The 27291-nt window shown below is 39.7% G+C and overlaps 1 protein-coding gene across 2 annotated transcripts in view; it reads left to right on the plus strand.

Annotated features, from left to right (window-relative positions):
• lrba (LPS responsive beige-like anchor protein) overlaps positions 1-27291 on the plus strand; it is a 329573-nt gene that overhangs the window by 88459 nt on the left and 213823 nt on the right. For both annotated transcript variants that reach the window (XM_051704960.1, XM_051704961.1), the window contains exons 23-30: positions 80-255; positions 1440-1593; positions 2869-3049; positions 6624-6745; positions 7257-7364; positions 7644-7785; positions 10876-11221; positions 23321-23496. In XM_051704960.1, coding sequence (XP_051560920.1) covers positions 80-255; positions 1440-1593; positions 2869-3049; positions 6624-6745; positions 7257-7364; positions 7644-7785; positions 10876-11221; positions 23321-23496 — 1405 coding nt within the window. The remainder of the gene's footprint in view (positions 1-79; positions 256-1439; positions 1594-2868; positions 3050-6623; positions 6746-7256; positions 7365-7643; positions 7786-10875; positions 11222-23320; positions 23497-27291) is intronic.

The following is a 27291-nucleotide window of genomic DNA, read 5'->3' on the forward strand; positions in this document are numbered from 1 at the left end:
TCTGAATTTAATGAATGATCTGACTTTCTTGGTAGGCCACATAATGCAGTTGTTAGAGTAATTCATGTCTCGTGTACAGAACCTGAGCCAAAACCAAGCAGCTGCCTCGAGTTCTTCAGGTCAGGGCAACGAGAGCTCGTCTTCAGCACGGTCCACCATGTTCCGCATCCCAGAGTTCAAGTGGTCTCATATGCACCAGCGTCTTCTGACTGACCTTCTCTTCTCCATAGAGACAGATGTACAGATGTGGAGAAGGTGAGAGAAATTCCAAGAATCAAACCTGACCAAGATTACTTTTGAGTTGACATGTATACTCAACTTAGTAAATCATTTTTGCTAAGCCAGGGTTTGGTAACCTTAAATGGTTATGGCATGCAGAAGGGAAATCATGGTACACTAAAGCCCAAAGTATACGTCGATTAGACATGAACGCTAGGGTTCTGCGTACAGGATGTATGATGCAAATGTGGTTATCAGCAGGGTGCTCGAGCACTGAACGCATGCGGCCAGATTTTCTAACCTTCTGTACTCTGAAAGCGCACTTTGACGTGCCTAGAATGATGTATGCCAATTACTTGGTCCACATGATGGCAACACTCACGATTGAGCTGTTGCTTTCTCGAATAAGTGCGAAAAGATGTAATCGCTGGCAAAAAAACAGGAGACGAAGGTGGAAACAACAACAGTGGATGTGCACGTCAAGAGCGCGTGTGTGTGAGGAGGTCAGGAAATACCTGCATATGTTTAACTCGAGTCTGAAGGACTATAAAGACATCTTTATGGGTCTAAACTTCTGAAGAGAAATAGTCTGGTATCTCATAGCGGTTGTAGCGCACATGCACAAACTGCATGCGGTTGCGTGCACAGTCAAATGGCGTATACATTGAAAGACCGAGCGTTCGACTGTAAGCATACGCTAAGCATTCACGTCAAAACCGAAGTATACTTTGGGCTTAAGACAGACAGAAAGGAATATTAGATATGTTTTAATTGTAATAGTAGTTTAATTTTAGTAGTTTATTTAGCTATTTAGCTTAAAATGTTTTTAGAAAATGATTAGTCCCACGCATCGCAAACAACCTCTTATACTAATAGTTTCTTGCATTTGAAGATATAAGTGTGGATACTTTAACAGTGTGATAGTATAGTATATTATAAACTTTTAATCATGGTGCTGCTCACTTGATGTGTGTATTTCTGTAAATGCATATTTGAACAAAGAACACACAAAACAATATTCTACAGATGCTTTTTGTAGACATTAAGTTATAGCTAACCTGAAAAATAGCTTTAGTCCATTTTGAAATATTGGTGATGCTAACATACAGTTAGTTTATATTTCCCCTTTGCTTCCATGCGCACAGCTTTCATTGATGTTCTAACATATTTTATTTCATAATTAGCTTTCTGATATGGTAATGTCACCTCTCTCCCTATAGTCATTCGACTAAGACCATAATGGACTTTGTGAACAGCAGTGAGAACGTGGTGTTTGTACACAACACCGTCCATCTCATCTCTCAGGTGGTGGACAACCTCATCATGGCCTGCGGAGGAATCCTTCCTTTGCTCTCTGCAGCCACTTCCTCTACGGTCAGTGTGTGTTTGTGTGTCTCCAACATATTCTGCCATCGTAAACTCATTTAATTCGCTGTGAAGCACAGTTAATACTCTCCAAAGCTAAACCGCAACCTATCAACAAGGCCAACAGCAGCCAATGAATAGCACTATGATGTAGGTGCTACCAGTGCACTAAACAGTATCATCCAAGTTGATAAGAAGACAGTCCAGTCTTGGGAATAGTGGAAGAGTATGCTCTAAAAATATGTAGACACAAATTCCCTCAAGCAAGAAAGTGAAAGGCTGAGTGCCAACCTACTGTGATTTACAACTCTACTGTACGTCATTTCATGTTGGTATGTTCTCCCAACCTATCTGGCTGGTGCTGCAATTATCAGTGAGTGCTTAACATCGCCTCTGGCGGTCAGGAGAAATGGAACAAACACAGATCTTGTAAGACTGCAAACTGTGCTGACTTGTTTTCATGTCTGCTCATTACACATAGAGATCTTTCACTCCACAACACCAGTGTTTAGTGAGGCTGATAAGACTATTAAGATCCTAGAGGTGATGATTATTATTATTTTTTTTTCTCCCCAATTTGGAATGCCCAATTCCCAATGCGCTCTAAGTCCTCGTGATGGCGTAGTGACTCGCCTCAATCCGGGTGGTGGAGGACGAATATCAGTTGCCTCTGCGTCTGAGACCGTCGACCCGCGCATCTTATCGCATGGCTTGTTGAGCGCGTTATCGCGGAGACATAGCGTGTGTGGAGGCTTCACGCTATTCTCCGCGCCGTCCATGCACAACTCACCACGCGCCCCACCGAAAGCGAGAACCACATTATAGCGACCACGAGGAGGTTACCCCAACGTGACTCTACCCTCCCTAGCAACCGGGCCAATTGGTTGCTTAGGAAGCCTGGCTGGAGATGATTATTTTTCTTAAATGATCATGAGCAGAAAGCTTCTCAGAATCCCAAAGAGTTGCAGCATCTGCCATTCATAAAAGTTCTGTCATTCAGTCGCATTCTCCACCACTTATTAAATATTTTGGGTAATTTCATGATACTTTCAGCTACCAATAAGAGCATAGTCCTCTCAATATCATTTTATAAATTTTGCTATGATGAAGTCCCTTCTTCAGAATTCTGCATTTTTTCCCTCTAAATCAGTGCAGCAAATGCGAAAAGACTTTTCAAATTCTATCTGGGCCTGAAAGCTGAGGGTAATGATAAACGTGCATAATGATTGGTGCAAAAATGAAGACTGTAGTTAATGCAGTGATGTTGATGTCACTGTCTTGCAGCATGAGCTGGAGAACATTGAGGCGTCTCAAGGTTTGGCTGTGGAGGCATCAGTGATGTTCTTACAGAGGCTTATCAATCTAGTGGACGTGCTGATCTTCGCCAGTTCACTCAACTTCACAGAAATCGAGGCAGAGAAGAACATGTCCTCTGGAGGAGTCCTAAGACAGTGCCTACGTTTGGGTATCTCCCTCTCTTTATTTTTGTTTTCCTATCTCTGTACCCATAAATCTCTTTCAGATCTTTTATTTCCCTGCCCTGTCCTGCTCACTCACTCTTTTCTCCTCCTCCTCCTCTTTCATCCCTCTATCATTTTTAATTAACGCTCTTTGCCCCTGCTCTTTCTTTTTTTTGCCATTTGATTTAGCTCTTTTGGCTCATTTGGTAATAATAACTGCCCTTTCTCTCTGTCTCTCTCTCTCTCTCTCTCTCTTACGTATGAGTTCTGTGATAGTGTTATTATAAGCTCTCCACACTGCAGTGCTGTAAAATGACGACCATCATCAGCCCATTGACTTTAATGGGTTTTTTCTAGCCTGAGGCACCTTCTTCTTTATATGTCTATGTATCACAAACTGCACTGCTGCGTAACAGGGCCACATAACTGAAATCCAGATGTCCATATCGGTTAAATAATTCATTTCTCTCTCCCCCTCACATACATACACACACACACTTTACATGACCCACCCTGAAGCTAACTAGACACCATCAAAACTCTCTCTCCTCTGAGTATCATGGTTCTCCACACAATTACCCTTCCGCTTAGCCACATCAGTTCTCTCGCCCACGAACAAAATGGTCGGCATGTTAAATCGGCTCGACAGTGTGCGGCAAGCGCTGGGCGGAGCCTCCCGATTGGTGGAGAGGGAGAAAAACTGTAGCCTGTTTTTAGGGCGGCTGAAAGTATAAAATGAATATTTCATGAGGTCTGCCAGTGTGTAATCTGATTTGGGATCTGTAACAAGGTTTTGCCCGCCATGCCTCCTCCTCTAGTGCACTCTCTTGCTCCCTCTCTTACTAAAACGACTAGAGCAGTTTAATGGAAAAAGCTGGTTGGTTCCGGCACTGGGATAATACCTGTAATCTAAGCGTTTTAGAGTTTACATTTGTCAGTTGTCAAGGTATAAGAGGATAGAGGGTTGAGCCATACACTCAAATGCATGCATTCACACACACATTGTTGTGCTGAAATCATGTGCAGTACATTAAATACTCTATGTGCGTCTTTGGGAGAATGCACTAATTTTCTCTCTCTCACACACACTCACATGCACCATATTGCTCTTATAAATAGCAAGCAGTACATCACATTAAAAGCAGCAAGAGTGGATTTTTTCTGCGCCATAGTGGGAACCCGCCTTCAGTTATTAAACAGAATGATTCATGCCACGTTTGTTACCTGGTGGGAGGGATTACAGTAACATCCTCTGTTTTGCTAACCTTAAACAGTTTAAGGTTTTTTCCCTTTTCAACCTTGTATGACTGTTATACCTTGGAGAAAGACAACCTTGCAGGAATCATCTGTGTTATCGAGCACTAATTTCAATTTGTCTGTGTGCTTGCTGAGGCAATCATTACTATTACTATAGCTCATATAGAACAAACCTCTATCCCAAAGTGTTAAAGGTTCACCAAAACATTTTAATTCTCTTATCATTTACTCACCCTCACAACATCGCAGATGTTTATGTCTTACTTTGGTCTGCGCAACACAAAGAAACAAAGATTTTTAGATGAATATTCCAGATTTATAGGTCCACACAATGCAAGTGAATGGTGACCAATACTCTGAATCTCCAAAAATACACATAAAATCAGCATAAAAGTAATCCAAAAGCCGCCAGTGTTTAAATCCATGTATTCTGATGTGATCAAATTGGTTTTGGCTGAGAAAAGACCAAAATTTAGCTCCTTTTTCTCTTCATATCTTGACATCAGCAGTCTCAGTGGCGATGATGATTTCAAGCTCGATTACTTATCCTAGCACCAGCTAGTGCTCTGTGTATGCATCAAGCACAAGGAAGTGTAATGGAGCTTGAAATAGGGCTGGGCGATATGTAAAAAATATTTTATTGATAATCACCTTAAAAAAATAATGTCAACCCCCCTGTCGAGGGTCAGTGAATATTTTTGCTTTAAAAATTACATTCATTTTTTGAAACATGAAAAACTTAAAAGACATTTCTAAATTCAAAATGCAATTAAAATATCTAAGTGATCAAACATCTAATTTAACCACCTCCCCAAATCCAAACATTTACCATCTCTGACGGCCCCATTTGCCATCACGCCAGAATCCATCAACAACAACAGGTGGAAAATTACTAATAGTCTACAAATTAAGAACTGAAGACAATTATAAATGTGAATATAATAATAATGATAATAATAAAGCCTAATAAATTCCCTTGTGTTCCCAAAATAATGCTGCTAAATGTGTACTCTTATCGAATTTGTGTTTGTATTGCGTTTTGGTAATACAGTTAATGCTGCCTAAAGAAAATAAAACTCAATTTTAGGTTCAAAGTGAACGTGTCATAACAATTTTACGATTTAATCACTTTCACCATTGTTACTTTAATACAAAGATATATATTACTGAACCTGCAGAGTTGCGTTCACAATGCAAATTACCCGCGAACTGCTCCGTGGAAATAAAGCGAACTAAACTCACAGCACCTCCTGAGATAATCAGAGATCATTTGCAGCATTCTCATAGACGACATTATTCTTGCAAACAGTTTTCAGATGAATGAAACACATGCACGTGTCCTACGAGACAGACTCGTGCTGCACGCCTCTGAACAAACAGTGAATCAGACACGAGCATTGACGGTTTTTCCTTTGTCTGTTCTTAAAAATATTATAAAGTGTGTTTCTTCAAGCACGTGTCTTTGTGACTAACATCATGTGTCACTCCGAGACATCTTACAGATCGCCCGCCTGTTGCAGGTAGATGAGCAAAATTACCCGTGCATGAAATACCTGCATTTGAACGAGGAGTTTGCGAACTGGATTGAGCCTCGTCGCATTTGGTGGGTGTCGGATGTTAGTTTCTCACCCTGGGCTTCTGTTTAATATATTTGCCGACTTCCCAGATCCATGGTTTTGCCATTTACCAATATTGTCAATTATCGTCTGTCAATGAGTGTTGCAGTCGGCATCAGGATCTTTGTAAGATATTATCGATATCCGATTACATCGTCTAATCGCCCAGCCCTAGCTTGAAATAATAATTGCACTTTGAGACAGCAATGGCGAAATGTACAGTGGAAAAGAAGATATATTTTGGTCTGTTCACACCCAAAACCAATTACATCGCTTCAGAAGACATTGATTAAACCACTGCTTTTATGCTGCCTTCAAAGTTGTGGTCACCATTCACAATTACAGTAAACATTGCTGCATTTTCCGGCACAAGATTTTTCACAGATTCAGCTCCATACTGAAAATCCCATCAGTTAAAACGCTTCCCATTCAGTTCTCTAAGAATTCTCTAACTTCTTTTCCACACATTTTTGAGTCGGCCCTGTGCCCTGTTTTTACTCAGAAGTTAGTATTTTTTTTTTTCTTTCCTTGCCATGCTGTATCTTTCTCATAGGTGCTTCTCCATATCATGTTTCCTTTTCATGTTTGCTATTTATCTTTTCTTTATATTTACCCTTGCATCTGGCATTGTCTTTGCCTGTAATTTTACTTCTCAATTTCTCTCTCTCCCACTCTCTCTCTTTCTCTCTCTCTCATTTCCCCTCAGTGTGTGCGATGGCTGTGAGAAACTGTCTGGAATGTCAGCACCGCACTTTAGGTGCGTCTGGTGCAGAGAGCAGCCGTGGACAGCAAAGCCTTCTGGGAGCCGCCAAGTCTATACCAGCACAGGCAAGTTCAACATCATGCCAGGGATACTCTCTCTCTCTCTCTCTCTCTCTCTCTCTCTCTCTCTCTCTCTCTCTCTCTCTCACGCTCTCTTTGTCTCTCTCTCTCTCTGTGTGTGTCACTCTCTGTCTCTCTCTCTCTCTCTCTTTCTCTTTTTCTTCCTCTCTTGCCTTTAACTTTAATGTCCAGCAAGTAAATTACGATATGTCTTAAGGTCAATGGCCCTAAGTCTGATTCTAACAGTTCCCGTAAAAACACTTTTTTTCCTGAATGTGTTGTGTAACCCAGACTCACAGTTCATCTATTATTCAGAATTTTTGAAAAACTGTTGTATTTACATCTCTGATCCTCAGCGCTGTTTAAATGTGGAACAGCGAAAAAAAAGAAAAAAAAGAAAAAAAAAAGCCCAAAATCCCACTGATATCGACTATTGCTTTGATAGAGCAGTGGAGAAATGAAGAGTTTCTCTGTAGAGCTGACTGTGTGAACTGAGTTTGTTTGCTGTGCTTTACAGAGTCCTGTGGATATTGTGACGGGAGGGATGTCTCCTATCAGAGATTTAGACCGGCTACTGCAGGATATGGATATCAATCGTCTCCGTGCTGTGGTGTTCAGAGACATAGTGAGTAGCACTGATGTACATTATTTTTATGTAATGGCTGATAACTGATACAATGGCCGACATTAATTCTCAACCCCCACACTAAAACACACTAAAACCCTAAAACCTCTGATATCAACCAATGCCAGTGATAATAATAATAATAATAAAGCAAATATTGACCTATATTGATTTTGCCATAAATACTATACATGTATTGGTCTAGTTGTGATATGTTTGAGACAGGTTGGAAGCAGCATTTGTAAATGGTGTTGCTTGTTTTTTGTGTCTGTACTAAAGGAGGATAGTAAACAGGCTCAGTTCCTGGCCTTGGCAGTGGTCTACTTCATTTCCGTGCTAATGGTGTCCAAATATCGGGACATCCTTGAGCCACACAATGACAAAAAACACGTCCAGCGCACACAGTCAACCAGGAGCACAGGTAAACACCTAAACCCACATACAACACTGCTGCAATAAAACTATCCCAGATTGCAGATCAGTGCAGATAGTTGCTTTTTGGAACTATCGTTTTTCAGCAAAAACCTATAGTTGGATTTTTTTTTTTCTCATTCCGCCGTGTTCCTCTGTGTCCGCCGAATGTCAGCCTTTTTCAATAAATTAAAACCGTATGTTCATAGATATTAGCTATTTAATTATCTTCCTGAAAATCAAAACGAAAATACATTGTGAACATTCATAATTTCATTTGTTAGCCCTAATGAAAAAACAACAACAATGCATCTAATTAATGGCGTTAACCCGTGTTATAATTGACCCGTCTAGTCGGCAGTTTTAGTCTAAAAGTGTTTGACTCGCTCATATTTATATACTGTATATATATGTGCTTTTGTGCTTATTTTGTTGTTTTTAAATAATATTCTTTAAAGTTACAGTGGTTGGTGAGGGGTAGTTCAAAAGTTCTTTGAAAGTCATTTGTGGACTGATAGCTCAGCTGATGTGTGCTCATGTCAACTGATACTGTCTTTTCCTGCTAATCATGTCCATGTCAAAAAACTGCCATAATAATATTTTATATTAATATTATTTTCCACTTCAATTAGTTATTTTTTTTTAACTAACATCAGTCCTGATCATAACCAAATATTCATTCATTTACAGGATTTTAACCCTTTAAATGCCAGTTTATTTACATAATGCAACACAAATTTCTCAATACACACATACAAAACACACTCTGCCATCCATACCAACACACACACACACACAATTTTAGCTGCATCATTTATTCAGTTGGCCTGCAGTGCTCTATAATACAGCAAACAGAAAATAGGGAAAAAGCATGTACTTGCTCCATAGGCTGAACATGAGAAAAATGGCGCCATCTGGTGGAAAATATTAAAAATGTAAATTTGAAGCCAGAGCTCTGGAATGAAAGTGTAATATCATAGAATTCATGATTTTATGCTTTAATGGCACTGGGATCAAATATTGCAGTTTTAATGGGTTTTAATGGGGACATTTTTGTCCTGAAAGTCCTGAGTGTAACTAGTTTGTGTACACAGTGTATTATAGATGTATTATAGGAACTGAGGTTAAAACATCAAAATTCCCCAAAAATACACTCCTTTCGCAAAATGTCCCAAAGGTCGCACAAGGGTTACGTTTATTTGTTGCCACTATTTGTGTTTTAAAGGTAAAATCATTGGCGATACAGTCGCATAGGGCAGCAGTGTTCATGATTACATTATAAAGTTTATTGTTCAACTTAATTAGATTATACAGTAGCCTATAATAGCGTGAGTGTAGTTCACAATAATGTGGATCATTCTCCGGTGTTACGGTTTAACTGGGGCTGACTTCTGAATAGACTTGCTACATAATGTTGGCATCCTTGAACAGATGAAAATAAGTGGTATAATTAGCTCGAACGGCAGAATGGCGCAAAACAAAGAAAAACCGAGGCAGGAGATTCGATCTTGTTAAAAAACAACATGATCAGCGCAACTTCACACAGCGTTATCAGTTTGAGCTATTAGGCGGCGATAACAATAGCGAGCATCTTTATGTTCAAATGAGGTTTCTTTATTCGGTGTGAAATGGAGCACATTATCAAGCTATGTTAATGACATGTTAACTTGTGCTTCACGTTCACAATATGATGGTCTTGTCAGATTATGACATTGTATGAAATCTGAACGACTTTTTCTTGTCGAAGCGCTGCTCCCAAATATTATGCGACACAAAATCACTTAGTAATTTAATGAACAACAAACTGCCAGAATGAATAAAGCCCTACTGAGTTTGTTTGCTATTAGTGTAAATATATTTTTTCAATGTATGTTGGTAATGTAATCATGTTCTTGCTTGGCTTACCCTTACCGCCTGACTGAAACTAACTGAAAGGATATTAAAAGAGACATGAAATAAAAATGGACTGAGTGGATCTCGTCTTTGGACACACAATACACGGAACGAAGCAAAAGGAAACTTTTTCTTGTGTAACGTATATTGACTTACATGTATAAATATTTATTGTACAAGTTCTCAAATTCAAATCTACAAGCTCTTGAGTTTTGCAACACTTTTACCTTCTAACAGACCTCCAACAGGCTCGTCACTGGTCTGTAGTCTTGCTGTAAATGTTGTGAAAACAGTCCATGGTAAAGTGTAACCAAAATCAGAGTTAACTTTGTTAAATGCAATGTAAATGCAATTATGGCATATCACGGCTCAACTAAAGCGATGGTGACACCTCAGAACCCACTGCAGCCAAATAAGGTCAATTTCCCAAAATCGCACATTTACGAGACACTACACGCAGTAAAAGAGGAGGCTGAATCCAGCTTCTTAATCGCCAGCTTCTTATTCAGGGAAATGATCGCTGTGCTTAAGTTCTTCACCACTACACAACTCAATCTCTGGCGAGTGAAATCTGAACATTTACTAGCCAGTGGCTAATAAAAAGACATATTTTTACTCGCAATGTAGAGGGCTGTTTCTTTCAATCGATTTTAAAAACTTGGCATAAGTCTCTTTTCCACCGTTGGGCTGAACGGTTCTGAGCACAGTGAGAAATGGTTAAAGTAGCTTTTCCACCTGGGTATGATTCGGCACGGTACGATTAGAAACGGGCCCGGAATTCTCAGCACGGTTAGACAACCGTGCCCAACTCTGCTGGTTTAATGCCTGTAGTGATGTTGCGACTCACGATTGGTCACTTGTCAGTTGCCAAGGTTACACATTTTTTCTCCAAGCGCCCTATTGGGTCAAAGTAAACACACTCCTCACGTGGTCCTTAAACTCTAACGACTGATGTATTTCTTGTGTACATTCGAAGTCTGTTTTCAGCACCACAGTGGAAAAAAAAATCAGTAACCGTGCCGGCTGGCCCGTATCGGCACAGAATGGAACGGTTTTGCAACAAGAACAGTTCGGCCCGATGGTGGAAAAGAGGCTATAGTTACCACCACCATAGTTATCGGTATCAGCGAAATCCACTATCGGTCGACCTCTTGTATGTATCCAGTCTTAGTTAACAGTGTTTCTGTGTTTTTTTTGTGACATGCAGAAAGTGTTCAGTCTGATCTCGAGAACAGTTTGTCATCCCACCGACGAGACTCTATCATGGAAGATGAGAAGTCCTCCATCATCCTTAGTGGTGCTGACATACGGACTGGGCCAGACGCTGTATCTGAAGCCCTGTCCACTCTGTCCTCTGAAGTCAGGAGAGGTCAAGAGGTCTCTGATAAAGACAGCAAAGGGAAAAACGTCAATGTCAGGGATATTTTGAGAAGCCTCGTTAGTGCACCATCTGATGACATCATGGTGGACCCCAGCCTTTTACCGGCAGCCTTTTTAGGTGCAGTGGGCGATGCCTCCCGTGATCCATCCGTCCAGTTCCATTCCTTTGACAGGTGAGTGACCAATCAAAATCGATGTTCACTAGCCAATTTGAGCACACTAATCTGTAAACACTTTGGTCGAGGCACAACAGCTTCTACCTCTATTCCACACATTTTTTTCTGTCCTCACATGAAAGCATGTTTTCTCTGAGTGTGCAGTGGCACTGTGTCAGGAGTCTGTGTGTGTTTTTTGGTCTACTTCTTGAGCATCTGACTTGCTGTGGTAGTGTGCTGTGCTCCACACAAACAAACAGCCTTACAAAGCAGAGCCAATCAAAAAAGCCTTCAGGAGACATGTGTGCGCTCATACAAAATCCTCTTGTCCGGTCTTTCTCCAGTGTATTTGTGCCTGTAATTTGTACGTTTTTGTGATTGTTGTTTTTTGTTGTTGTGACAAAGTATTGCAGTATTATTTTACATAGGGCTGTGAATCGAATACTTTTTAAAAATGTATTAATCACAAATTTTTCTGTGATTAATCGCAATTAAATGATGGTACATGATACATTGCGGAAGAGTTAATTAGACTCATTTGTAGAGGTATTAACCTTTATTACAAGTATACTGAAATAAATGCAAAAAAATTATTGTAATTACAATTTGGGCAAAATCTTCTGCCGTTTTCCAGTGGACTTTTAAAAAAAAATAATAATTGGATCAAATGGGTAGATTTAATTCATATCAAACTTTATTGGCAAGAGAAACGTAAGTGTGCATTGCCAATAGGGCTGGGCGATAAGACTTGAGAAATTATATCTCGATATTTTACAGCAGATTGCTGATATAAGATGTATATCTCGATAATTACGTTTTAGCTCTGAAATACTATAAAAGTGTTTGTTTTTTTTTAATCAGAGGAACCATCATTTCATCTAAACCACCACTGTAGCCATGTAGAATTAATATTTCAAAGGCATTAAATAAAAATCAATTTAAAAATGATGAAGGCATGTTTCCCACAGTTTTTCACTAAATTAACAAAAGGGAGAGTAAAATGCAATTATATATATATGTAATCAATATATAACATATTCTCTGTACAGCTAGACTACAAGGGTTTTTGTGTATTGACAAAGACGGTGAAATAAAGATACAATGTTTCCCTTGCATCATCAAAACCTTACATATTTTTTTTGACGTGTCCATGCTCTATGCTATTTCTTTGGCTCTACGATGACGTTGAGAAAGCAGTAAGTTCAGCGTAAATTGTGCTCAGAGCTCCAAAGTCCATTGAGTAATATTTTTTGAATATATCATGGTTATAAATCACAATACACTAAACATGAATTGCAATATTAATGCACCACAGACCATATGTACAATTTTGTATTGCCTCTATTGTATCTGGTGATTCCCACCCCTAGTGGTCATACCACCAATTTAAATGGGCCCCTTTTTGTTTTGTCTTTTCGTGATGCTTTTTCAGAGCACTTCCTTCACTGTCTGTTTTCAAAAGAGTGAAGTTCTAAAGAGTGTAGCTTAATAGCTACTCTGTGGGGTGGGTGGGACGCTTTGGGAAACAAGATCCACAGCTATGTATTGGCGAACATCTTCAGTGTCTGGTTTTAATTTGATACATTGTGTGTGCACCAGTCTGACATAACCAGAGAGGGATTATTACAAAAAGAACATGAGAGAGAGAGAAATGTTGGAAATTGAAGGCAGTTTGTCATGCCATCTTCACTCCGTTTACCTCCTACTCTCTCACATCTCTTTGCCCTGTCTCTCTCTCCTCCTCCTATCCTTCTTTCACCCTCTGGGCATCTGTGAGACATCCCTCTGATCTGGCCTTGTGTTTTTTTATCTGAGGAATGCTCTGTCAGGTATCAGGACGCTGCTGGTATCAGGACAGGGATTACTCTGGCTCCTGCCAAGCTCCCAACATTCATTGCAGCTCTCCTCTGAAGCCACCTCTCCGAAAAAAAAAAGAAGAAAAAAAAAAACATTCTGAGAGCACTTTCACTGTTGCTCTTATTCAGGTGAGGACTTGGTCCTCCATCAGGGCTTCAGTCAGTCTGAAAGCTAAAATACTTTGGTTGTCCACGTGCCGCTAAATTTCATCTTCAGCATAGTCTACACCAGCACCAAACGATCAGCGTTCAGCCTGGAGTTGATTCAGTAACGAGTATTACAAAGCAGTTGTTGTGTACTTGCATCAAATGCGACACATTGTGCCCCCTTGAACATTTCACCATCTGTTCGCCCCTCTTGAGGCCCCCCTTATCTTTATTTCACACTTTCCAGAATTAGTGTAGTTTGTGCATTTTGCCTATCTAGGAGAGTATAATTGTTCCAGTTTTTATTCTTATGGATGGAGTTAGGATGTGTTTAGGGGAGCTGGCCTCAGATCAGTGTGAATCGTTGAGTTGTATCCAGAACCAGATGATGGGCCAAGAGAAAATCTCATCTCCTATAGCGTAGAGAGGTCCCGAGTTATCTGGATGACTTCTGTTCCAAGTCTGGTGTTCTCCATGTCCAGTTACACATGCCCCCTCTTCAGCACGCATTTCCTTCCCTTGCATAAACGATTTATTTGTGGGTAACTTGCAGTCAATTTGTGGCAAACAAAATGGTTTGCCGCAAATAGTTGCTAGAGGTTTAAAACTCATCTCTGGTAGCGGTGAACCTGCAGCACACTTTTGGCCACAATGGACAGTTTGGTACTATTGGCAAACAATTTTATGGCAAACTTTTCACAAAAATCTGTCACTACTGGCAAACACTTACAGCAACAGCAAGTGGTAACAAGGGATGATCCAAAGTTTGACTCAGCTGTCAAACTTTTCACTGTAGTTGTATTTGGTTATTCACATTTTATGTGGGGTGGGGCATTTAAACCAAGTTAAATTGGAAAAACTGCTCCAACATTAAAATGCATTGTTTGCCAAAGGTTTGCAACAGCTGCTTACCACAAATTTTCCATTTCACAAAACTCTTCTCCACAAAGCTTATTTGACTGTGAAAATATGAACTTGGGGTAATGTTGGGCAGAAGTCTTCCACATGGGTTTGATGGAACACTATATATTTTTGTAGAATTGTCCTCTCTCCCCCCCTTTCTTTTTCCCTCTCTCTCTCTTTCCAGCCCTTCTCAGTGTCTCTCGTTCTCTTTCTCGCAAGTCCCATACAGTAAAGTCGGACCAATTACGTATTTTGAGGATTTAACTAATGTGCTTTCCGCTACACTCCTCCACCACATGTATGAATGAGTTGGATCATCTGAAATGCCAACCAAATATTTCATACCCACAGGCATGAATACTCCCACTGTTCCCTCTGCTAAAGTGTTGCTGCGTTTATATCCATTCACACTATGTATACAGCATCTCCTGAAGTTACACTCTGTGCCAGCAAGTGCGTATGTCGGAGCACCCAGACTGTTTGAATCCTGGGGGATTAACAACCATTATATATGGAACAAAATAGTGTCTTTCAGATAAAACAGACATGGGGTCAAGGGTAAAACAGACGTTAAATTTATTTACTATCACCAACACCCTGATTTCACCATATGTCTTTCTTACCCCACTCTTGTTTTGACTTGAAATCTGCAAATATTTGCTGATAGGATCCAGAGACTGGTGAATGGTGTCTCACAATGATTTGTTGAACGAAATTTGATTTACACATGAACAAAATAAAAATGGCTGCAAAAAGGGCTTGAATCTCACAGAGATGCACAAGCATGAAATTCTTTGGTGTTTGTTATATATTAGGGATGCACAATTAATCAGTGGCCATATCGGTATCGGCAGATAAATGTGAATTGTAAAGTTATCGGTAATTTGGCCGATATATTAAAGCCGATAAATTATGGCTTTTTCAGGCCATTTTTCAGGGTTTTGATTGGTGCCTTCTGGCTTTGCTTTAGAGGATCATACTGGATCTGAGTAAACTCCATTATACAGTATTTATTTATGTCACATGCATTGTTTTTTTCTTTTTGTATGTTAAACCATATTGTTGTGTTTACAGTTAGTTTGAGACTTATTTGCATTCCTTAGTTTTGTCTTTTCACAGGTTTGAATCAAGTAGAATGCTTGCTAAGGCATGCTTAACATTGCTATTGCTCATACGTACTGTAGGATTTGAGATTTGAACGGTAAGTATTATACTTTGCCATGCAACTCATCTCACACCTTTAATGTGAGAATAAATGATACAATCATGCAGCTTCTTGAGGAGAGGTGTGCCATTACATATCTAAGTGACAGGACATTTTTTAGGACAAGAAAAATGGCTGAAAAAAAGCCCTTATATTTACATTGAAGGAGGGACTTGAGCCATATCTAAGGACCAGAATATTATAGAGACTTGAGGTTGGGCTGTTTTGACTTGGGCATGTAAGCAATAACCTAGTAGTAACCACCAAGAAAATCTTTACAAATCCTTAATCGCCCAGAACACCCTAGCAGCCGCATAACAACACTTTAGAAACCACCCAGGACACCCTAGCATCTTTGAAAATGGAAACATCTAGTGTTTCTGTTTTTGTTCATGCACAATGTCCTTATACACACTAACACATTAATGTGTACCTTATATTTCTGGCGCACGAACATAACCTTCAAAATGACGGCAACATTGAAGAACATATATATCTGTCAACCAACCAGAATGGTTTGATGCAGCATGCTTTGCAATTTCAAAGTGAAGTATCAGATTTGTTGTTTTTAGCCCTTATTGAACATTAGCACAACAACACAAAATGTTGGTCCGTCTCCTGTAGGATCTTTTTCTCACACACATTTCCTCGCACCCAGTTTCAGATGAGAGGCGATTACGGGAAACATGCTGTTTACATGTCGTGTCCGGGAGTGTTGGTTAAGACTGCTAAATTATTCAGCAGCTGGAATTCAAACTCCATGGATACTGGTCAGCACTGGCCTCTGCTCCGGTGGTATACACCTGGCAGCTCTGATTAATTGACAGCGGTAGTGGGTTGAGGCTAAGTGTGGCTAATGGTGTGCTGAATAATTTAAAACCTGCACCTTTGAGCAGATGGATACTCCAACTGTCCACACCCCCTTCTGTAAGCAACTGTCCAACTCACCCTCCTTCTACTGACTAGCGCAAAACATGCACTTGAGAGTAAAAAAGAAATGGACTTTGATAGTTGTTGGAGTGTTTTACAGAAATTGCTGATGTCATATTTTGAGTTCATGGTTCCACTTACAGTTACAGAAAAATGTCTCAGATTTTGGGTTGTTTTTCACCAAAACCTATTGTATGTCCTTAGATGACTTGGAAAATAAAGCACAAGTTGCATAGGCTACTAATGGACTGGGATAATCATAAAAATTTCTCATTCTGTGGATTCTCCATTGGATTCAATTGTGAGTCGAGTCTCCCGTGCCATATGGAGTTGCTGCCCATAGAGATTTCCAAAGCACTCACTCATGAGCTTCAATGAAGGTTATGATGCTCCCCATGTAGGCAGCAGGGATCGAGGCTGCTTGGTAGGTTTTGGAACAGAGTTAAAGTCCCTGAAATTCCTCTTTCCTCCTCTTGGACTGGGTATTTTCAAGTTAAGGAGACATTGGGCAGATGTCTAGAAATGGTGTGAGATCAGTCTTATTCTGTGCTTTATAATGAGGAGTCCGGCTTCAGTGTCTGGACAGCCTCCAGCTGAGAATTTGAAACAGCCTGTCTAAGACTACTCTTATCTAATGCTAGCGTGACTCCTCTGTCTGTAGCGTCTCTCTGGATGTGTTCTGGAGAGGAGTTGGTGACTGCGCAGCATTACCTCCTCTGTCAACACTGATAAACTGAACACTGGTCACTGTGAAAGGCCAGAGCTCTGTCATGGATTTCAGCTGATACAGATACTCAAGAGAGCGTAGAATGCAGCAGCGAGTTGTAATGTCATGAAGGAAGCTCTGGAATTGCCCATGTGAACTGAAGCTTTCAAATCAACCTGTGTGGTCACATAAATGTTGCCAGGGTTACTTAGCCTGACTTTTGAATATTTTTCCTCACTGCTTTACGTCAGTCTGTTTCATGAACTTCTTTGAAACTTATGTCGATTATTTTGATCTTTAGTACTATTGATCATACTTTTGGGTTATTGGTGTTTCAAAATTCCTAAACCTAAGTATTAAACTTTTTAATGCACATCTGCATAACTCGTCAGACATGACTGATACCATAATATTAATGAATAATTCCTTACATTTATATAGCGCTTTTCTAGGCACTCAAGCACTTTACATAGTATAGGGGGAATCTCTTCAACCACCACCAGTGTGCAGCATCCACCTGGATGATGCAACGGCAGCCATAGAGCGCTAGTACGCTCACCACACACCAGCTATTGATGGAGAGGAGAGAGTAGAGTGATACAGCCAATTAATGGATGGGGATTAATAGGAGGCCATGATTGAGAAGGGCCAATGGGGGGAGTTTGGCTAGGACCATAAATATCGTGGCTTGTTGACTAGAGGTATGATCACTTTTTCTAAGTGATCTGGCAATCTTCGCCTGGTGTACAAAAACAAAAATAACACAAAATTCCCATTGACTTACATTGAAGGTGGGACCTTCAAAAATCTGTTCTGTTAAAACATGACATCATCTCATCACTTGGTAATAGGCTGCTGAGGACAAAAATCGTTAAATTTCTTTCGATTCCCATTCTTGTCTAGGGATCAGAAAATCTGATTCAGAATATCAAAGGGGGTTTTTACACTTGGTCACTTCATACATTTTCGCTGATCGCATAGCTATCTAATCATGAAAAGACCAAGTGTAAGTGCACTCCAAGATGGATTTGAGATGGATATAAATCTGAGGTGGTTTGAGACACATTCCAGATGAAACTCGGTTAAGTGCAAATGCATCTTGCCTATCAAGCTACATACAGTATGTAAACTTTACTCCACCCAAACAGTGTGACGTCAGCATAGTGAAAATGCAAAACATAGCAGCTGCTACCGAGTATTTGCATAGGGCTCATGTTGCACAGTAAATAATACCCAATTAAGAAACAAATGCACGTTAAAGGAGAGACAGATCTCTTCATTTATTTAATGCAGATGCTGACTAAACTGAAACTAAACACTGACAATAAGCGCAGCTAATGCGCATAACGTATCTTACCTATGACGAGCCCGAGGGGAAAAATACACAGTGCGTACACACACAAACACACACTTGGAATCAAATAGCAAATAATATCTTTTATATTCGATGCCCTGCATTGGCATAATCACTGAAGTGAACTCTCTTTTATTTGCATGATTCCCTAGAATTGAAGATCGGATTTATATTTGTTTGGCGGAGACACATTTATATGGCCAAGTGTAAACGGAATGTGCTTATTTCATCGGATAGCAATCTGATCAGTAAAAATTCATAAACTGATCAAGTGTAAATTCCCCTAAAGCGACTTGAGGGTGGTCTCTTTTGACTTCTTCCCAGAATTACCACCCAGAACATCCTAGCAACCACCTAGTAACACCCTAGCAAGCACCCAGGACACCCTTGCATAAAACCAAAGTGGCACACGAAAGATCACTCAAAACACTTGGCAACAACACCAACGCGCCCCGTTGCATGGGCAAGCACCAAAACTTTTTCTTCAGAAAAGGATTTTTTTATTTTTTATTTATTATTATAGATTCATGTTTGGAGGCCCATAAACCACACTCTTCACAGATGAACCTGATATTTTCAAGATTTCTTTAGCTCTTCAACCTTCAATGTAACCACTAAACGGCTAGTTTATAAGATCATCATGGGACATGAGACAATACAGTGACACACGGTAGCTTCTAGTGAGCTAAGACCATAACACACGCCAGCTTTAATCAATCACAAAGTTTAGAGCTCTGAGTGACAGGAGCTGGAAGGCCATTGATTGGTTGGAAGATAGATGCTGCCATTATGGAATATTCTGTGTCTGGGAAACAGGGCTCTAATTACACTAACACGGTAAATGGGCTTCTTGTGTTGTGTAAGCTGGGTGACTTTTTATGCTAAATCACATTACGCACAGCATATTTATCGGACATCATCAGTCTGATCGTTACAGTGCCGAAGATGGAACAAGAGCTAATGGTTTTTTGACAGAGTGCTTGATTCTCTAGCTCTGTGTATTAAGTTCAGAGAGTGCATGGCCTTTGTCTGGTGCCAGCATAAGAGTCTGCTTTCCACTGCTTCTCTGCTTTTCTAAAGGCATTAGCAAAGAAATGACTAGCGCTTAGACAAACAGCTCAAAGAGGGCTTAGATTAAAAATGTATTAAAAAGTTTAACATGATAATGAAGAAATGTTGTGTTAAAAGCTAAAGTGTGTAATTTCGGCACCCTTGTGTCACCAAACGAAATTGCAGAAATAATCGTTGTTTTCGAACAGATTCCAGAAACCCCTCTCCCCCCCTCTTCATGTGTTGTACAATAATCCAAGAGATAATCCAGCCCCAACCTCACACCATTGGTTTAGCCAGTGTTGCTGTGACGGACGGTAGATGGTTGGCACAAACAAAAGAATGTTAGTTTTACCCTATTAGATGAAATCCACAAATGCCTTTCTTATAGTAAACTCTGCATATAAAGTTGTGATATGAGAAGTATTTGTAATATAAAATACACATTAGTTTAATTGTCTAGATACAAGACCTATAGGAGTGTAAAGGGGGTCGCACACTGGACACCAGAAGCAATTGGGGGACAACATGGCACATTCTAAATTTAGAAACGATTGTTTTCTATGAAGGTACATACACCACCGCTGCTGCTCGGCATCTGTCGGCGGCGCCCAGCTACGACTCCGGAGGCTGCTCAAATTTCTGCCACACCCTGAAGTGTAACTCGCATATTTTCCATTAAATTCGACCCAAATCATTATCAAAAGACATAGATTATTTACTCTAGCGTTGTTCATTCTTGAAGAAGGGAGAAACCTTGGTAACTTTTATGTGTACTGTCTGTTACCTGAACCGCATCGACGTGCCCTGTGTTTGATACCTGTGCCGTGTTCTAGCCGCGACACTGCGTGGTGCTTCTCGTCCGGTGTGCGACCACCTTAACAGTATGAGATTTTCATTGAATAATAACCAGCACAGAAAATGCCATGGTATTATGGTGCATTGCTAAAGTTAATATTATTTAAAAAAATAAATAATAAATATATATATATATATATATATATATATATATATATATATATATATATAATTATTATTATTATATATTATTTATAATATAATTATAATATAATTTATTATATGATATAGTTATCAATATTATAAAATAAAAATAATAATATAAAAAACATAATAGATTTTCATGATTTTTGCACAGTTTAACAGTTCAGATATGCATTTTACTCAGTAATTGATTGCCCTTGAAATTTTGTTTGATTTTGAACAATGCCTTCTGAAAAATAAAAAAACTCTCTTTTGCTCTCTTTCTTCAAACATTATTTCGATCAAAAAATTATTATTAGTTTGCAATTCATTTGTTGGTGTTTTTTTCCCAGTATTTTCTATTTTTTGCTGTCACTGTCCATTTAAAAAAAAAAAAAAAAAAAAAAATATATATATATATATATTTTACAAATAAAACAAATTATTGGTAGTAGTAAACACGTTGTAGGCCTACTGTTGATCTGCGCTTTATTCCGAGTTTAACGCAAGTGAAGCTCAATCGACAGCATTTGTGGCATAATGTTGATTACCACTAAAATTTATTTCGACTCGTCCCTCCTTTTCTTAAAAAAAGCTAAAATTGAGGTTACAGTGAGACACAATGGAAGTGAATGGGTGCCAATTTTTGGAGGGTTTAAAAGCAGAAATATGAAGTTTATAAATGTATAAAAGCACTTACATTGATTCTTCTGTTAAAACTCATGAATTAATTGATCTGAAAAGTTGTTTAAAACCTCATTTTTACATTTTCATGATGAAGTTGTAAAATTGGCTAGAACTTTACACAGAAAAGGTTAGTAGTAGTATTAGTATCTAAAAAAAAAAATGCCACATTTTCGTTTTAAAACAGCACAAATTGTTAGGTTATGTCTAGGGCTGGGTAAAATGAATAATTCTCATATGTCACGCATCTGTGTTTTTCATATGTGATTGTTGCGTGTGCTTTCTCTAGAGCACGTAAGTGTGCGCAAGTATCCTGTTGTTTACAGGAGAGCGCAGAGTGGGATAATTCGCGCTACTCAATCATTTTTGACCCAAGGAAAACCCTGAAGAGAAAACAATCTCCACAGAACAGGGCGACTCCCAAACAAGTCAAGAAAATGAAGAGGAGCTTGTTTATTTATTTATTTATTTTTCTCCCCAATTCGGAATGCCCAATTCCCAATGCGCTCTAAGTCCTTGTGGTGGTGTAGTGACTCGCCTCAATCCGGGTGGCGGAGGACGAATCTCAGTTGCCTCCACGTCTGAGACCGTCAATCCGCGTATCTTATCATGTGGCTTGTTGAGCACGTTACCACGGAGACATATCGCATGTGGAGGCTTCACGCTATTCTCCGCTGCATCCACGCACAACTCACCACACGCCCCACCGAGAGCGAACCACATTATAGCGACCACGAGGAGGTTACCCCATGTGACTCTAACCTCCCTAGCAACCGGGCCAATTTGGTTGCTTAGGAGACCTGGCTGGAGTCACTCAGCATGCCTGGGATTCGAACTCGTGACTCCAGGTGTGGTAGTCAGCGTCTTTACTTGTTAAGCTACTCAGGCCCAGAGGAGCTTGTTATTAAAACAGGTGCGTCATCTGGTGTGGGTTCAATCTGTTTCATCTCCTCAAAATGAAGCACGCAAAAGAATATTATAAAAGCCAAAAGAAGCGCTCCGCATTCGGTCATGCATGTTTTTGCAAGAAGGGTTTTAATTATTTGACATGTATTTTCTGCAAGAAGTTTTTTATTTTTTATTTATTTTTTATTTTATTTTTTTTATTTAGCCTGTTATTTTCTTTGTTGCAATGCTTTGAAATTATTGAGGAAAGTTTATAATAATAATAATAATAGTAATAATAATAATGGTCAACAGCATAGACTGAAATGTGGCTAAATGTGAAATTTAGCATAATGGTAATGATTTAAAACCAAGTTGTGTTTATTTATTTTATTTTATTGTATTTTTTTATCAAGTTCCAAATAAAGAGGAAATTATATAAAAGGAAGTATTTAATTCACTAACTAGATTATCCCCCCAAAAAGTGATGTTACAATATGGTTATTTAATATATAAACCAATTTTTATTGATAAAAAAAAAAAAAGAAAAAGACTATATTGTGATAGACAGTATATCGTATCATGATATAAAATTACTCACATCGTGATGTAAGATTTTGGTCATATCGCCCACCCCTAGTTATGTCATAATTTCTCACCTTGACTAATTTCCTTGGCTCTATATCTTTGACTAATTTTCTCAGATTTTTCATAACATAAAGCTCCTCTAAAAGATGGCAATGCAAGACTGTTTTAATGTGATTCTGAAGTGAGAAGCTTCTCGCTGTGGGCACGCCGAGACGGGAATAACGGCTGCTTTTGCCAGTGTGCGGGATACATCGCGTTGTAGTTGCCGATTAGGACTCCACAAGCTTCGGGAAATTTTAAACCTCCATGGCAATGAAGCGCTGTTATCATTGGCATGGTGTCACGCTGTGCACTTGTGGCATCAACTAAAGGGGTTGCTGTTGACGCATCATGTTAATATTTTGACCAGACATTGTGTCTGACCATGTTTGAATTTGCCAGGCATTAGGACATTTTAATGGTCAAAAGACGGTATTTTCAGGCTAACGGAAACCCTGGTGTGCAGCGCTCTCCGGCTTGCTGTTCGCACAACTGATGGTTGAATGAAAGAGATGCAATTTAAAGATCTGTTAGTTATTTTGTACATTAATGTTATGATACTGTGTAAATGTAGCCAATTGTCTCTTAATTGAATTGATATATACGATGGAAACACTTGGATTTTAGAAAAATATACAGTAGATAAAAATGCTGACTTTATATTCATGTAATAACGAGAATGAGAAAATGTCAATGGTATGATAACGGTCTGTTTCTAAAACCAGAGTATACTGTGAAACTGTTACTCCCCTAATGACTTATGGTATACCTTGTCTTGGTTCTCTTGCAGGAGTGTCGTTGTTGCACCCAAGAAAGTGGGCACAGCTCCCTCACCAGGAATGAGCACAGTCTCCGCCTCTGCATCCGTCCCATCAGCTACTGCTGCGTCCTCAGGTGGAACTCCAGTCAACAGTGTATCAGTGGTGTCTGCAGATGATGCTGTCCAGAGCACGGAGTCTGCCACAGGTGAGCTGCATGTAACAAGGCCCACATACAAATACAGCAGAATACAGTATACAGAGAAAATGCTTGATTAAGCTCTTTAACAAAATGAACACATACTTTTATGAAACAACATAAAATAATGGGGTGAACTACTCACCCAACATTTGAAGAAAAAAAAAAAATGTGCATTTGGATGCAAAGACGATTTTTGTACTTTGCGGTTCGGCATCAGTGTAAATTAAATACCATGTTCATGTAAAAGCGATCCTCTTGAATAGTTCTCAATTGATCACTCCCGATAAACATTTTATAATTTCTAACCATTGCACAAAAGCAAATATTTAATGGGGTAACCTGGAATTCATGTTATATTCAGTTTAGAATGGTTACAGAGCAGAAACACTTTCAGTGTGAAAGCACAACACGAGCCTGCTGTCCACTGCAACGCTGCCTGCGCGCTGCTTATACATGCGGTGTGAAACATCCCTTAATTTTCATTTGAAGTCAAATTAAGCCCACATCTGCAGATTTAGTCCAGCCTTATCCTCTGAAAATAAGTAATGAAAAAATTTATAAAAAGACAATATATAAATCGTAATATTTATTTGTCATAAAGCTGTCTCAGGTATCTTAAATCGGATGAAAAAATAAAAATCAGCCAAGCAAATCAGATTAAAATGCTGTTCATTGTGTTTCGTGGTGACCACAAGAACTGTATATCAGACAGAATCAGAGTTGAAGTGATGAGAGTTTTGAATTCGACCACTCTACCGGAGATTTTTATTATTTTCTATTGTGTATGTGTTTGCTCCCCTCTGGTTGCTTTGTGTTTTTATGATTCAAGAATGTTTTTGGATCATGCATACTCTTTGTTTTGTGTGTGTGTGTGTGTGTGTGTGTGTGTGTGTGTGGAGGGATTGTTTTTTGCTTCCTTGCTTCTTTTGTCTCTGAACTAGTGTACTCCTGGGCCTGTATCTCATGCTTGTAGTTTTAAGCTTGTCTGTGTCTGTATGGTTCTCCTGTGTGTGTAAGTGTGTGTGTCTGTGTGTGAGTGAGGATAGGGGCAGGTCCCAGCTGAATAGAGATAAGTTCATTTTCTTCGGGCTGTTTGAAGTGGCTACTTCATCTGCGAGCGGGAGTGTCTCCACAGACGCACATGTTGGTGCTTAAAGAGCTGCCGTCCCACAGTCCGGAACATTCCACACCGCTGTCTGTCATCCTGCCAGAGCTATCCCTTTTCTGAAACCCCACGAGTGTGTGTGTGTGAGTGTGTGTGTGAGTGTGTGTGTGAGTGTGTGTGTGAGTGTGTGTGTGAGTGTGTGTGTGAGTGAGTGTGTGAGTGAGTGTGTGAGTGAGTGAGTGTGTGTGTGAGTGAGTGTGTGTGTGTGTGAGTGAGTGTGGTGAGTGAGTGTGTGAGTGAGTGTGTGTGTGAGTGAGTGTGTGTGTGAGTGAGTGTGTGTGTGAGTGAGTGTGTGTGTGAGTGTGTGAGTGAGTGTGTGAGTGAGTGTGTGAGTGAGTGTGTGAGTGAGTGTGTGTGTGAGTGTGTGTGTGAGTGAGTGTGTGAGTGTGTGTGTGAGTGAGTGTGTGAGTGAGTGTGTGAGTGAGTGTGTGTGTGAGTGTGTGTGTGTGTGTGTGTGTGTTGTGTGTGTGTGTGTCAGAGTTTGAGTGTGTGTGTGTGTGTGTTGTGTGTGTGTGTCAGAGTTTGAGTGTGTGTGTGTGTGTGTGTCAGTTTAAGTGTGTGTCTTGTTTGTGTTGTTTGTGTGTTGCGTGTGAATGTGTGTGAGTGCGTGTGTTGTGTGTCAGAGTTTGAGTGTGTGTGTGTGTGTGTCAGAGTTTGAGTGTGTCAGAGTTTGAGTGTGTGTGTTGTGCGTGTGTGTGTGTTGTGTGTGAGAGTCTGTGTGTGTGTGTGTGTGTGAGTTTGAGAGAGAGTGTGTGTGTGCGTGCGTGCGTGTGTGTGTTGTGTGTGCGTGTGTGCTTGTGCGTGTGCGTGTGTGTGTGTGTGTGTGAGAGAGAGTTTGAGAGTGTGTGTGTGTTTTGTGTGTGTGTGTGTATATGTGTCTTGTTTGTGTGTGTGCGCGTTGTGCGTGTGTTGTGTGTGTGTGTGTTGTGTGTGTTGTGTGTGTGCGTTGTGCGTGTGTGTGTGTGTGTGTGTGTGTGTGTGTGTGTGTGTGTGTGTTGTGCGTGTGTTGTGCGTGTGTTGTGCGTGTGTTGTGCGTGTGTTGTGCGTGTGTTTTGTGTGTGTGTTGTGTGTGTGTGTGTGCGCGCGCACGTGTTAGTGTAGGGATTGTAGTGTATACAGATTTATTGTGCTGTGATATCCTGTTTGAGAGAGAGAGGGATTGTGCCAAGACTCTCACTAGCCCAAAATGTGACAGTAACAGGGGCAAGATGAGATTTATTCACATATAATTATACATACACTAATCACAGTCACACAGAGGGCTAATGAATTTATGGCCTGTTTTATCAAGAGGAGTGTAAGAGCTGCTCTAATGCTTATTTTACATGAATGGTAACCCACGGCAGAACTGCCATCAAGCTAAAGTCCCATTTACAGGGTTTTCACGGTCATGGAAAACTTGGAAATGTCGCAAAGTCACGTAAATTAATAAAGTGAATAGAGATGGGAAACCTCTATGGTGAAAGTTAATTGTTCTGGTTATGCAAAGCTCTAAAATATTCCATCAGATAGAATTGCTCATTGTGAGTGCTATAACTAAAAAAAGAATATATAGTATATTTTTAAATCCTTTTTTTAAACTTGACCAATGTCTGGAAAAGACATGGCAAAATCATGGAAAAGTTGTATAACTTGTGTCAGGGCTTCAATCAGCCTGATCTCATGAAAACTGTATAAATGTGGCGAAATTGTTTGCATAAGGATATTACGTGGTTCCTGGTCCTTTGCATCGCAAGTGCAAGGCTCTATCAGTTGAGCTACTGTGCAGTTTGATTGCATTTGAACACGCTTGTAAAGGTTGGTTATGATTATATGTAATTAAGTTGGTTCTGTAATGCGAACGTTAAAGTGTATCACCTAACAATCACAAGTCATGCACTACAATAAGTGTTTAGATGGAATAAGATTGCATTGTGTGAAGAACAGGGCGAAAAGTAAGTGTTTATGAACTTATAATCTGCCATTTTACTTCTGATTTGCGTGAAAGAGAATAAAAGTCATTGTTTTAGCGCCTCTAGTGTTCATTCCGCAATACATGCAACGAGGCACGTTAAAATCATTTTGTAAAAAAGTAGGTATAGTAACATGATTCTATGACGAGGTTGTTTTCAGTGCACCTCTCGAGACTTCTCACACATGAAAAATGTTGCAGAGAGTGCCACTGTAGGGCATCACGAGGTTGCGGGGTAGCAAGAAAGCAGTAAGTGTTACAGAAAAAACAGGAAAAAAATTCTCTCATCATTTACTCACCCTCATGCCATCCCAGATGTGTATGACTTTCTTTCTTCATCAGAACACAAATGAAGATTTTTAGAAGAATATCTCAGCTCTGTAGGTCCTCACAATGCAAGTGAATGGTGACCAGAATTTTTAAGGCCATAATAGCAGTATAAAAGTAATCCATACAACTCCAGTGGTTTAATCCATGTCTTCAGAAGCGATTTGATAAGTGTGGTTGAGAAACAGATCAATATTTAAGTCCTTTTTTACTGTAAATCTACACTTTCACTTTCACATTCAGCCACGTTCTGTTCGGGGCTGGTCAAAGATTGCAGACATATGCAGATTGATTGTCAAAAGGCTTCTGAAGATATGGATTTAACCACTGGAGTCACATGGATTACTTTTTTGCCTCC

This window comes from Myxocyprinus asiaticus, chromosome 8 (genome assembly GCF_019703515.2).
Source record: "Myxocyprinus asiaticus isolate MX2 ecotype Aquarium Trade chromosome 8, UBuf_Myxa_2, whole genome shotgun sequence".
Classification (NCBI taxonomy): Eukaryota; Metazoa; Chordata; class Actinopteri; order Cypriniformes; family Catostomidae; genus Myxocyprinus; species Myxocyprinus asiaticus.